The sequence below is a fragment of the Atta colombica genome, unplaced genomic scaffold, assembly GCF_001594045.1.
Source record: "Atta colombica isolate Treedump-2 unplaced genomic scaffold, Acol1.0 scaffold53, whole genome shotgun sequence".
Lineage (NCBI taxonomy): Eukaryota > Metazoa > Arthropoda > Insecta > Hymenoptera > Formicidae > Atta > Atta colombica.
This window is the reverse complement of record NW_017259543.1, coordinates 366,663-379,428: the sequence shown is the minus strand read 5'-3', so window position 1 is coordinate 379,428 and position 12,766 is coordinate 366,663. Positions and strand designations below refer to the sequence as shown.

Here is a 12,766-nt window from a genome sequence, read left to right as displayed (position 1 = left end):
ATGTTTTAGTTTATACACAAATATCACATACGTTTCAATCAATACATTCAGATCATTTTCAATATATATTAATACATAATATATACTAATAATACTAAAAAAAAGATCTACATATTAAATTACATTTGGATATAATATCCAGGAATGAGCAAAATACTCAAAAAAATTGTATTAAAATATAAAATACTCTCAATAAAATAAAAAAGTATTTAAATATTTTAGATACATATTATATTTCAAATTGTCCATTCTTGGCTCAGACATAACACTAAAGGTTGTTCAAGTAATATAAACAAGGATAAATGATGCATTATTCACATCATGCATGAAATGGAACTCACTTTAGATTGAATAATGGCGATTTTAACTTTAATCAAACAAATTTTTATATTTTACAATTTGAATGTATATATTTAGTATTTATATATACAAATTTAAAATACAAAATACTAAAAAAAAGTATTTAAATGCAAAATACAAAATACTCTCAAAAAAAGTATTCAAATATGAAATACAAAATATAAAAAATGTATTTAAATACGTATTTTAACATGTTTTTCAAATACTCTTCCCACCTCCTAATAATATTCTAATATAAAATCTGTGTAATCTTCCTCACGCATCGTCGATTGAAATCCAGTTACCATTATGTATCTCTTAACAGTAAATGCAGCATTAAAATATCATGTTTTTGGTAAAAATAACAATGAGTCGTCGGTTACTACCATGTATCTTTTGACAAATTTTAAGTCGTAGCTGACCTGAATGTATTGATCGAAACGTACGTGATATTTGTGTATAAACTGAAACATTAGATCAACTGGCTGTTTGCGCTCTTAACTTTAACATTTTTATCCTAACAATTTTTTATGTTATTTTCAATATTTTTAATGAATTCAACTACTTTAATAAGATTGACTAGAGAAAACAATTTTTTAAAAATATAACTGTTTTTTTGAATAACAAACCTGACATCATCTTTGTAAAAATTGAATACAAACAAAAAATTCTAGAAATACTGACACAGATCCGTATGTTAAAGTCAAGATATATTCGATAAGAACTTTTATAAAAAATATTTGAGATTATCTTAATTAAATAAAAAAAACCTGAATGTATTTATATTTATATTTCTGAATACCAAAAATTATTGAAATTCAATATTTAATATTATTTACAAAAAATTATATTGTTTCAATGTTGTTTTATTACTACATTATTTTTTTATTATAATCAGGAGCAGATCCAAGAATAAGCGAGTACCCTTTTTTATGAAAAAAACTGATACATCACTAATTTTTCTTAGGTTTTTTTTATGACAAATGAGATGAATCAGCTGAAAAAAGATCTCTTTAATATTTTCAATAGAATGAGTCATTTTCGAGAAAGAAAATAAATTCGAATTTGACATTGCAAAATCGTTTCATATGATTAATTTATCCGTTTATCCTCTCTCTCTCTCTCTCTCTCTCTCTCTCTCGGATCCATCCCTTGAAAAAAAAAATAATATATATAGTATAGTTTCAAAAGATTCAAGTTTCAAATATATGTATAAAATTTCATCAAATAATCCAAATAATTATCAAAATAAAAAAATGAATTTTTTTAACTTTAACACGTATCTTTGAAATTAAGCTGTTTCGGACATTTAGTCATATGAAGTATTCGTCCCGAATTTGTGTGAGGAATCATCCCTTAAAATCTTTTAGCGTACTTATAAATCCGGATAACAAAAGCTATGTAATTTATTTGCTGATTCTTGTCGTAATATTGTCATGATAATAGCAAAAACATTTGCTAAATAAAATTTATGTGCCATAATTTTGCCACATTTGTATTTTTGATGATAAACAAAATTGCTTCAATTTTAAAAATATTGCCATATAATTGAACACTTTTACAATTGTTGCCGCAAAGTTACTATAAAATTATTTTACTATAGTTTGTGTGTTTCTTTGTTTGCAATATTGCATCAAATGAGGATCATCTGCTACTCATCTTGACAAACTACTTGCAACATTTGTAAACAAATTTTCAGCAAAATCCCGACAAAATGTTATTTTGGCGGATCAAAATTTGTATATGCATAGAAATACTTCATACAGAATTATTTATTTATATTGATATTTTTATATACTTATATATATGTATATTTATGTATGTTATTATATAAAAAAATTATCGGTAAAATATATCATTATCAATTCTGGAACGTATGATACTCAAGAAAAAATTCACTTTTAATTACGATTTCAACATCATTTTGTCATTATTATAAATATTCTGCTTAGAATTTACCTTTTAAATACGAAATTATTTTGCCGAGCATACCTTTAACTAAACAAAATATTAATAAAAGACTTACTTACGAAATCTAATATAGATATGTTGTTCACTGTTTTGACTTCTTCTAGTCTCCTTACTCTCACTGTACCGGGATCCTTAGGAAACAGATAGTTGAATAATACTTTCCGAAGGGACGCTTCCCTACCATGTACCCTTGCTTCCAGGAACACTACAGTAAGCAGAACAATGGATGAAAGTTTTATGTCGATTCTCATTATGATATCGATACTCGAGATTATAAAATCACTGTAACTTGCAACTTTCGACAGAATTATGCGACATAAATATGATATAACTGTGACTTAACATATACTGTGCAGATAAAGATTATATGAATAAGTAAAGCTGTACACGAGATTATATATATATATAACTAATTTACATATATATTTGTTATATAATGAATTTTACGGGGATATCAGAACGCAGTAACACGCTAGATATTTGTATGTGAATGATAATCCGAGGGCTTGCATCCAGTAGAAATAGCAGCTTTATAACTGTCGTAAGTTAAATACTTTTTTATTCGATTGGTTTATACATTTAGATTCAGTGGCGAACTAAGAGCAAGAACCAATTATATTTAAAAAATCTTACGTTGCAAAGCTACTTATTCTGCTAACACATTCATTAATTACTACGCTACTTTAGTTACGCTAGATTCCTCGTTCCGCTCTCTAAATGTCTACGAATCGTAAGAATCTACAAGTTGATATTAGTATATTTATTAATTATTTGATTTTTTTCTTAATTAAATAAATATCAAAATATCAAAGAAATTCATTAGACTTAGATTAGAAACCGTTTTAATTCTTATTAATATATAAAAATAAAAAAAATATAGTTTTATGGATCTAAGAATAAATTATAAGTAAATTATAAGTAAAATGCTAACATGAACTTCCACGGTTGATGTATAAATAATACATATTTCTATAAAATAATATAACTTACAAATAATTGGAATGTACTTACTAATGAAGTTAACTGAGAGACATTTTGATCCGAGATTTGAGTCATTTTTAGTACGAAAAATAAATATAAGCTACAATATAAAAGCGTAAGAGGACACTAAACATGAGTACTTCCTCTTTGCTGTCATAGACTAACACAAACGTAATCTGATTAAGAATTAATTATTTAATGACGTTAAAAATATGTTGAAAAGCGATACATCTTAAATTTTGTTTTATTTACTCTTTCTAATTATAATTCTATCCTTCTATTAATTGTAAGACTATACAATACAATAAAATTTAATTTATTCGATATATTATGTAACAAAAATTAATACAAAGAATTGAGAAATACATTACAATATGATATTCATTTAATATTAATGATATTCATGATATTAATGATATTCATTTAATATTATCTCTTAGTGAAACACATTTATTAGAATCATATATTAATAACCTTAGAAAAAAACTTTTTCGGCAAAAGAACGTTATTATATGATGAGTAATAATACTTTTTTTATTACATTTATCATAAAAGAATAATTTACAGCATAATCTGATCAGCTTTTAATATTAATTTTTCTATCAAGGTAGATATCTTTAAAAGTGCCAAAGGGTTTATGGATTATCGCCGTGTAGTGATCCATTGCTAACGTTTCATGAATCTCGTCCTGATGAAGTGAACGGCAAGATTTAGTATTGAAAATTGTATTTTGATGTCGAATAATTAACAAAATAAAGTAAAATAATTAGAGACAAGAATATAAAAATGTAAAACAATAAATATATAAATACTTATCCGCAAAAACGAGTAAGCCATTATGATGATTTCGGTCCATTTGTTGCTACAAATGCTTCGAAGGATTTTTTTTGATTGGTCAATTAGTGAAATTCTTTCTTCTGATTGATCAGTCATCATGCTTCCGAAGCATTTGTAACGCCAAGTGGGCTGCACCCTATAATTTACAATGGTTTTTTGGTGGGTGAATATAATATTTACGAAGAAAAGAGGATTGTTGATGAAATTGATCAGCGGGAGTGGTGAAAGATCTCTAGAATTTAAATACTTATTTTTTTGAAATTTTTTTCGAAAACGAACTTGACTTCCTTCCACTACTTTTCATCATGATTAGTGCCATCGCATACAAAAATTTTAGTTGTAATCGTAAGACCGTAAGCAAATCAGCCAATCACAGTCGAGCGTTTTAAAACGTGAGATCATAACTTTGATTGGATTATGATTCGTTATGAGAAATTAATCAATCACAGTGTCGAATGTGAGGAGAATGGAGTCAATTATTCTGCTCCCATTCGATTGTGAATGATCAATTTTTTATAGTTTAAGGTATAAGTTTAAGTTCACTTTGATTTAACATATGATTAAAAGCTGCAAAGCTGCATGCGGCACTGTTGCCAAGTCTGTTCAAAAATTATCTCTCTTATATTGCGATTTTTTTCGATATTTTAGCTTATATTTTGGGCTTTTTTGGTATTTTTCATTCCAAAAGTCACACGGAAATTCTCCTAAACTTTTTGTATCTTCAAAATATCTTAGTATAAAAAGAAAAAAATCTTCAAATCTCTGGAAGAAATTCTATTTAATTGGCAACACTCTGGAAATGGAGAACGAAAAGACACCTTTATAATTGCCAGTTCTATTTTAGCCAATCACGATGCAGTGAATGTGAACACCGACGAGATATTATTAAAAATCGTCAACCCTGGGCAAATTTTTGATGGTATAAAAAGAGTAATTAAAGAACATTACCGACAATTGATATAAATTTTCTATTATTAACATAAACATTTATCCAGCAAACGAGAATGAATTGAAATGAATTGAAATGGATTCAGATTTTCAGAAATATTCACGAATGTTAAAAATGAATGCTTTTCAATCCTGAATGCATTTTTATTCATTTATAGGAATTGCATGGAGCATACCTCTATACCTTTCAATTTAAAAATAATATTAGCTTTTTCTGTGTACAGCACACATTGTGAATATTGTTCAATTCAAAATTTTGAATAGGAAATGCAGTTTTTCAATCTGAATCCAATTGAATCCAATTAAATCTGAAAAAAGTATTCGCTATTTAAAATACGCATTCGGATAGAAAACAATTTCAATCCATTTTCGTTCTCTGAATAAGCTCATTATTAAATTCATGATTTTTTATTACGTACAATAAATGTTTCATAAATAAATATACACACTTGTAAAGCTATAATATCCTATTTATTACAGAAAAATTACAATTTTTTCTCCGCCAGTTATCATTTCTGTTAATAATCAAATTTTGACAATAATACTGAAATCAATTTTAAAGAAAAATCGAGAATTATTAAGTTATAAATGCATAAACACGTCTACAAAATTAATAAATCATAAAATTAGTACAATATAATCAGTTCTTAATCACTTTAGTTTAAGGGGCTGCGCACAATGAAAGGAAACAGAGAACAGAGAATAAGAATTTCCCATCAGAACTCATCAGAAATTGTGTATTCCATAATACATGATTTCTGATAGGTTGAAATTCTTAAGGCTTAAACACAATAGGCACAAACAACAGGGAATAACGAGCCGTCCAATCAGAGCTCTGATATATAATATAATACACATTAGCTCTGATTGGATGGTTCGTTATTCTCTGTTGCTTGTGCCTGTTTTTAAGCCTTTATTCTTTGTTTCCTGTTCCCTATTGCTTCTTTCATTGTGCGCAGCCCTTAAAGCTAGATGGTGATGAATAGGCGGGAAAGAGCTCGTAGAAAGCCGGTTCCAGCCGCAATGCGCAGTTGTAATTGGAATTAAAGATGCACGCTTTCCTGAAAACCGGAAAACTGGGTGCTCCGGCAGCGGAGGTGAAGAAACCATCGACCTCTCAAATTAAGGACAACAAGAAGAATCTAACACCATGGGTAGAAAAATAGTGAGTGCTAAGGCAAGATTAACCTCTCGACCTTTCACGTAGAAACAGACATTCCGCACTGAGATTCTGTAAGGGCCATGGCACACAGAAAAATTTAACAAAAGGAGTAGTAAGACATAAACAATAAAAAAATCAACATGTTGGATTTATCACTGTTTATATTATGGTCTCTACTATGATAATTGATCAATTAGTTTACTGCTTACATTTTACTGCTCGAAGTTTTTGCTGCCATAATCCTAACTATATTTTTTAATCATATAACATCAACGATAATATAATCATATCAACATTAGCATTAAAAATTACAGAATACCAGTATTGCTATTAATCTTCCGGAACTGGTGATAGATCTAGATGTATTCATAGGTTTATTCAGATAAATTTGTACAATTGTATAAATATATACATAAAGAAAATTATCCAGTTGCATTTTACATAAGTCCTTATGAGAGAATTATGATTGGATCATTTTCTTTATATATGATTACACAACTAAGTTTGTCTAGATGGACTATCACCTATGGCATAAATTTCCAAGAGATGTCCTAAAGATATTCAGAAAATATCCCTATGTCTTCTCAAAGATTCCAGATATCTGTGGACTCAAATTATATTCTTTCGAAATTGATAGATCTATTAGACTCACTCAATGATATTCTTTGTAAATTTAAATTAAAATATAAAATAATCTTAATATTCACATAAATTTTTTTCTATATGAATTGTATAATTTCCTTGAAATTAATTAGTGCATTTTAATGTACATTAAGTACAGCTTTGTCTAAAAATATAATAGGTACTTTATATTTTTTCATTTATTTAAAATTCTTTATTTACATTGTCAAGTATTGATTACTGGCAATATACAAGTTTAAAAGAAACAAAGGATAATTCACAGCAATGTCAAATTTTTGAGCTAAAATTTTTAATGGTTTATAAGTTGCAATCAATAATATCTAATTTTTCCTCAAGGTTGTTTCATAGAGCCAGTATCAATAACTATATTACAAATTTCGACTTTAGCTTCAAAAGGTTATACTTCATTCTTTTCTTTTATCTAAATATTTTTATCTAGAAATTATGATTTTTCTTTTAATGTAAGAAAATGAAAAGAATTAGGCTTGAGGATAAATGTTTTCATTTTATTCATATTTTGTTCAAAGCCGACCGAAAAATGTCGACGATATTGTGGAACAAACAGAGGTGGTGAACGTGATACGGCAGGCAATGGAACATGGAGATTTTCCCAATATGCTGTTTTATGGGCCACCAGGTACAGGCAAGACTAGCATCATCCATGCAGCCGCGAGGCAGATGTTTGGTAGCTTGTACAAGGACAGGATACTGGAATTGAATGCTTCTGATGACAGAGGCATTCAGGTTGTAAGAGAAAAGATCAAATCCTTTGCTTTGCGCAGAGCTAATCCTAATGGACCAGAGTAAGTTTAAGCAAACTTTTCTTAATCTAAAGCTATAGTGGCTTTTTGCAAATCTCTGTAAAAATTTACAATAATGAATTGTGATAATAATATAAAAAATTATTTAATTAAATGACTAATGCCAATGATGAACCAGTAAAAGGTCTGATGACTACAGAATTTCAGTGCAAAAGATTGTTCAGAAAAAGGCACTTTGTTGTTTATCAAGGAGAACTAATGAAGTGTTTTAGTATCTCTTATTAGCAACAAGACAGAAAAAAATGCTCATAATTGCAGAAAGAACTACAAGATTAGTGAACTTCTGAGACAAATGAGCAAACAACTTCAATTTTCAAATATTTGCGTAAGTTGCGAAAAAAATAATTGATGATTAATCGGCGCGTTTACTTAAACTTAAATAATAGTAATAGAATAGTAATAGAAATAGTAATAGAAATTGTAAAATTAACAAAAAAAAAATATCATTAAGCATTTGCATTTTGACTAAATGTGATCTTCTTTTTTTAATTACATTGTAAATTTTTTATATTTTTTATTATTGACAAAATTATTCTATTATTGACGAATATAAAATTAATTTGACGCGAATATTTGAGAGTTGATCATCTCATTTGAACATCTCGTGCGCTGTATTGTAGTTTATGATCAAAAGTGCAAATCTGAGGCATAATATAATTCTTATTCAATTAAAATTGATAAAAATAAAATAGTAAAATACAAGAATAACATTAATTTTTTATATTTACAGCGGAAAGAAATGTCCGCCATTCAAGATTATCATCCTAGACGAGGCAGATAGTATGACTGGTGCCGCGCAAACAGCCCTTCGTCGAATTATGGAGAAAGAGTCACACAGTACGCGCTTTTGTTTAGTGTGCAATTACCTGTCGCGAATCATCAAGCCGATAACATCGCGTTGTACGAAATTTCGATTTAAGCCGCTGAGCGATGAGAAGAGTATTGCCAGGCTTGAATACATATGCAATGAAGAAAATCTAAAGGCCGATAAAAGTGTCTTAGAAAAAATCGTTGAAGCATCAGGTGGTGATTTAAGACAGGCTGTCATGTGTTTACAATCGATCACGCGATTGAAGGGAAAAGACTATGAGATTACCGCAGATGATGCACTCGATGTTATTGGGGTAAATATATATTCCTGTAAAAATTAGAGAATAGAGATGTTTTATATGACAAGACTGAGTAATTGCGAATTATGTATTTATTATTTTAGTTAATTCCTGATGAACAAATTAATTTACTGTGGGACGCTTGTAAAAAAGGGAATTACATTAATGTCCAGAAGTCACTTGAAAATTTGCTGCTAGAAGGATATCCAGGAGCAAAGGTACTGTCTTAATTATTTTTGCCATTTTAGATATAAAAAATTTATTAAATAATGATAATAGAAAAGTAATAAATAATTTTATCATGCATATTCCTTAAGTCAATTTTGTTTAATTTTATTTATGTTATATTTCAGGTAATTGAACAATTAAACGAGAGAATTATTTTCTCCGATGAATTAACTGACAAACAAAAGGCGATAATTGGTAATGTGCTCGGTGTAAGTGGCTTTTTATATAAATGTGTATACATACACAAAAAAAAATAATACAAGAATAATTCAATTTCTGTCCAGAATTTCAGTAATGGCGGAACTGTATAAATTTAATTCTAATTTAGGTTTCTTTTTTTTGAGTATTCCATCTTCATATGCTCATATTTCTCTCAACGTTTTGGCTGTGATGCTATGCTTACAGAATAAAAATCTTTGGACTGCCGAATTGTTCAGCAAAGATCGCCGATCTCTTTTTAAATATTCCTGACCTTTATACACCACTTGTATATTTAAGATTTGAAAAGCCATTTGTTGCCAACAAATTGAGTTTGTAAATGTAAAAAAATTTTTGAAAGATTCATCACTTCTTTAGTCGAAACTTGATGACATAGCTCTACTTTAGCTTGCACTTTAACTTTTTTTATGTTCGCCGCTATTTCTATATTAGTAATATAATACGCCTCGGATCAGTCTCTATAGCAGAAGGGACTCTACTGTTATGAGAGATTTAACAGGCGTAGGAAATTCGGCATCTTTTAAAGAATTTGAAAATTCTGGATAGAAATTGAGTTATTCATATATAAACCGCAATGTAAATAAGAAAAAAATTTCTTTTTTAGGAATGTGATTACAGATTAACAGAAGGAAGCGATGAATATATACAATTGTTAAATGTGTTTTCTACTACCTTGATGGCTTGCAAATGATAAGAAAAATTAATTTTCCTTTATATAATATATTTATATTAGTAGATTTACGTTATGTAAATACTATAAAGATTTTATATATTTTCATAGAATTGTTCACGTTTTTTATGATTTATTGACCTTTTATAATCTTTAGGTATATCAATGTAAAGAATAGTTAAGATTGTTAAAATGTACAAACAAAATTTTTTCAAATATTTTAGAATTGGAAGTTCTAAGGAAAATAACTAATCTTTTAAAGATTGGCAGATCAACTCATTACACCTTATTTGCGATACATATCTGCATTTTATCTTAGAAATATTTTATCATGAGATTTCTTCTGCCTCATGTTTTACGAAGTAACGAAAGTTCGAACAGAGTACATAAATTTTGCAATTTAATTCTTAGAATATGTAATAAATAAAATCTACACCTCGACTGCACTTAGTGCAGATATTAAAACGATTTTTTTTTTCAAATTGCTCTAGAAAGACCTTTGATTACAAATATCACCATTGCGAGTTTTCTCAGTATTTTAGTATAATTTTAGTATTAAAAAAGAAATTCGTTTCCGACAGAGGTCTCCTGATGAGCTTTAAAGTTCCTAGCTAGCTAGGGAATAAAAACACCAAGATATAAAATATAACTAGCACATCTAGATATTCTCTATCTAGGAATATATATATGTCTAAAAATAAACTAGACACAGTAGCGCCACATTTACTAGAAAATCTAGGAGCTTGATGCTGACCAATCTCACAAACGCGCATCTAAAATATCCCTATACTTCGCTTTGAATTTAATTTTCCAGACTTCAAAAAAACAAAGCGTCACGAACGATTAAAGCGTCGTATACAAATTATAATAAACTCTAAAAAAAATTCCGAACGTGTACAAAAAGAAACGTCCTCAATTACACGAAGAAAATCCATTCCGGCGTCAGTGGGAACGGGGCTCTCAGTGTCTCGGCGCCGACGCCGTTCGTTGAGCACCACTGATGCTCGGCGTGTAGGGGCGTCGTTGCTACTGCGTGCAATGTGTATCGTGTAGGCGTTGGCGAGGAAGGAGGCGAGAGCCGCGAGACCGCCGCCGTCGCCGCTCGCTCTCTTCGGGGACGTGTCGTTCGTGAAGGGGTTAAAAAAAAGAAGGACAACGTGCGCATTTACGTGTTCGACAAGCCGGTGGCCGCGTTCAGCCGCACGTGCGTCATTTTCGTGGATACCTCGCGTCGCGCGAGTAGTTCGGATTCTCTTTTCACTCCGAAAGAAAACGGCTCTAACGCTCTCTCATTCTTGCTCTCCGCCCTCTCCCCCTCCCCCCTCCTCCGATCACCGTACTCTGTACCTCTAGAGCGGCTGTCTAGCCTTGTTTCACGACACGACAGAGCCACGTCTCCACGTTCCCGATAACGTGGGTGGATCATTGTTATTCCGCGAGTGGTGGAAGGTCGCCGCCGACGCCTCCTCCCCGCCCGTGCGAACGGCGTCCCCGTGGTCGGTGTCGCGTCGTGAAAGAAAGGGGAACGGGGGCGTGAACGACGACGCCGCCGCCGCCGCCGCTGCCGCCGCTGCAGCATCGTCCTTCACTACGTCGTTTTGGAGTAACTACGACGTTTCAGAGGAATCACGTCGTTTCTCTCCTCGGCGATATCTCTCCCTCTCTTTCTCTCGTCCGCTGGCGTAGAGGTCGTGACTTCCGGAGAGAAAGGAGAGAAAGAGAGAGAGGCACAGAGGGAGAAAAAGAGAGAGAGAGAGAGAGTGAGAGAACTACTCGCGAGAAAGGCGTGCTGACCGCGTTCCTCGGCGAACAGGACCAGCAGCAGGAGGCCGATTTCTGTTGGATCCTCGTGACACTTCCTGACGTTTCACGACTCACCTCAAAACGACTCAGTCTCGTTGTGAGGCACGAAGGTGCATTGCTTCGACTCTACGAGATCTACTGTCCCTTTAACGGAGGTCCATTTTACTCCGGGGATCTCGCGGAGGTACATTAAGAAGAAATATTAAACGCGAGCGGTGGGACACTTGGAGGAGGATCGCAGTATGTTCCCGTCGCAAGGACGCTAAAACGAAGGAGGGCAGAAGAGGAAGACGTTCTGCGAGCCGCAGCTTCCCACGAGAGATGTTCGGCGCCCTGAGGGGAGATCCAACCGGCGAAGCGGGCGGCTAGTTGCGGTGCATGCCTCGGCGCGGCGGTGCATCTTGCGCGATCCTGACGGTCCTCTGCCCGTCGTTCCGTCTCTGCGAAAAAAGGACAGGGGAGATAGGCAGCGTTAATCTCGACGACGAATCAAGGCGCGTCGATTTCGCCTGGTCTCCTCGATTCAGTGGAATTTCAATACATTCGAAGGATCGTCCGTTAACCGGGATAAGAGGACTCGAAACGGTACAGCCGGTGCGCCTCCATGTGCGCATCGAGGTCCTGAGGAAGCGCGTGGCCTGACAGGACCTCGTGCCACGGTCGCTTTGTTAGATCGCGAGGATCGAAAGGATTTCGCCTTCCGAAAGGATTTGACAAACTCGCGTGTCCCTTTCTTCGATCAAATCGTCCCGACTCGGCCGTCCCCGTCTCCAATACGTGATAACGCGTTCCGGCTGCGGATAAAGGCGTGGATGGTACCGGCAGGCTTGCGGGATCACTCGACAACAACGACGGCAGTCACGAGGCGGATCGTATTACCTGCGGCAGTAACGGGTGTCACGGCTGATACGTGGAATGTGACGGGATACGTCGCGAGCGGAGTAGCGAGTCGTAGAAAAGGTAAGTCGGGAGAGACAATTTAGCCCGCGAGTATATCCCACGGATATTAGCAGTATATACGTACTTCTTCCGCATG

General features: G+C 32.7%; 3 protein-coding genes across 5 annotated transcripts in view; 2 read left to right on the top strand and 1 right to left on the bottom strand.

Moving 5' to 3' along the window:
* LOC108691857 (lipase 1-like) overlaps positions 1–2,561 on the bottom strand; it is a gene marked incomplete at its 3' end in the record, with an annotated part of 8,158 nt that extends 5,597 nt beyond the window's left edge. The window contains exon 1 of the mRNA XM_018199790.1: positions 2,370–2,561. Within this exon, the coding sequence (XP_018055279.1) occupies positions 2,370–2,561 (192 nt within the window). The remainder of the gene's footprint in view (positions 1–2,369) is intronic.
* A 3,507-nt stretch (positions 2,562–6,068) lies between these two features.
* On the top strand, positions 6,069–10,045 carry LOC108691855 (replication factor C subunit 4). Of its 2 annotated transcripts, none has more exons than XM_018199786.1 (6): positions 6,069–6,241; positions 7,408–7,683; positions 8,432–8,825; positions 8,915–9,028; positions 9,164–9,247; positions 9,862–10,045. In XM_018199786.1, exons 1-6 carry the CDS (start codon positions 6,126–6,128, stop codon positions 9,946–9,948), a joined length of 1,071 nt encoding a protein of 356 aa, XP_018055275.1. In that variant the 5' UTR covers positions 6,069–6,125; the 3' UTR covers positions 9,949–10,045. The 2 variants fall into 2 exon arrangements, with proteins under 2 accessions (XP_018055275.1, XP_018055276.1); XM_018199787.1 differs by lacking the exon at positions 6,069–6,241 and adding an exon at positions 6,320–6,350.
* A 2,603-nt stretch (positions 10,046–12,648) lies between these two features.
* The window catches only part of LOC108691859 (catenin delta-2), a 62,775-nt gene continuing 62,657 nt past the window's right edge, over positions 12,649–12,766 (top strand). For both annotated transcript variants that reach the window (XM_018199793.1, XM_018199792.1), the window contains exon 1: positions 12,649–12,690. The gene's annotated coding sequence lies outside the window, so the exon portion shown is untranslated. The remainder of the gene's footprint in view (positions 12,691–12,766) is intronic.

Bases quoted from the DNA above. Each gene is read 5' to 3' on its own strand.
- LOC108691855 (XM_018199786.1), top strand. From the start codon at position 6,126: ATGCACGCTTTCCTGAAAACCGGAAAACTGGGTGCTCCGGCAGCGGAG. The intron at 7,684-8,431 runs GTAAGTTTAAGC...TTATATTTACAG, and splicing joins GCTAATCCTAATGGACCAGA to CGGAAAGAAATGTCCGCCAT. The intron at 9,248-9,861 runs GTAAGTGGCTTT...TTTCTTTTTTAG, and splicing joins TAATTGGTAATGTGCTCGGT to GAATGTGATTACAGATTAAC.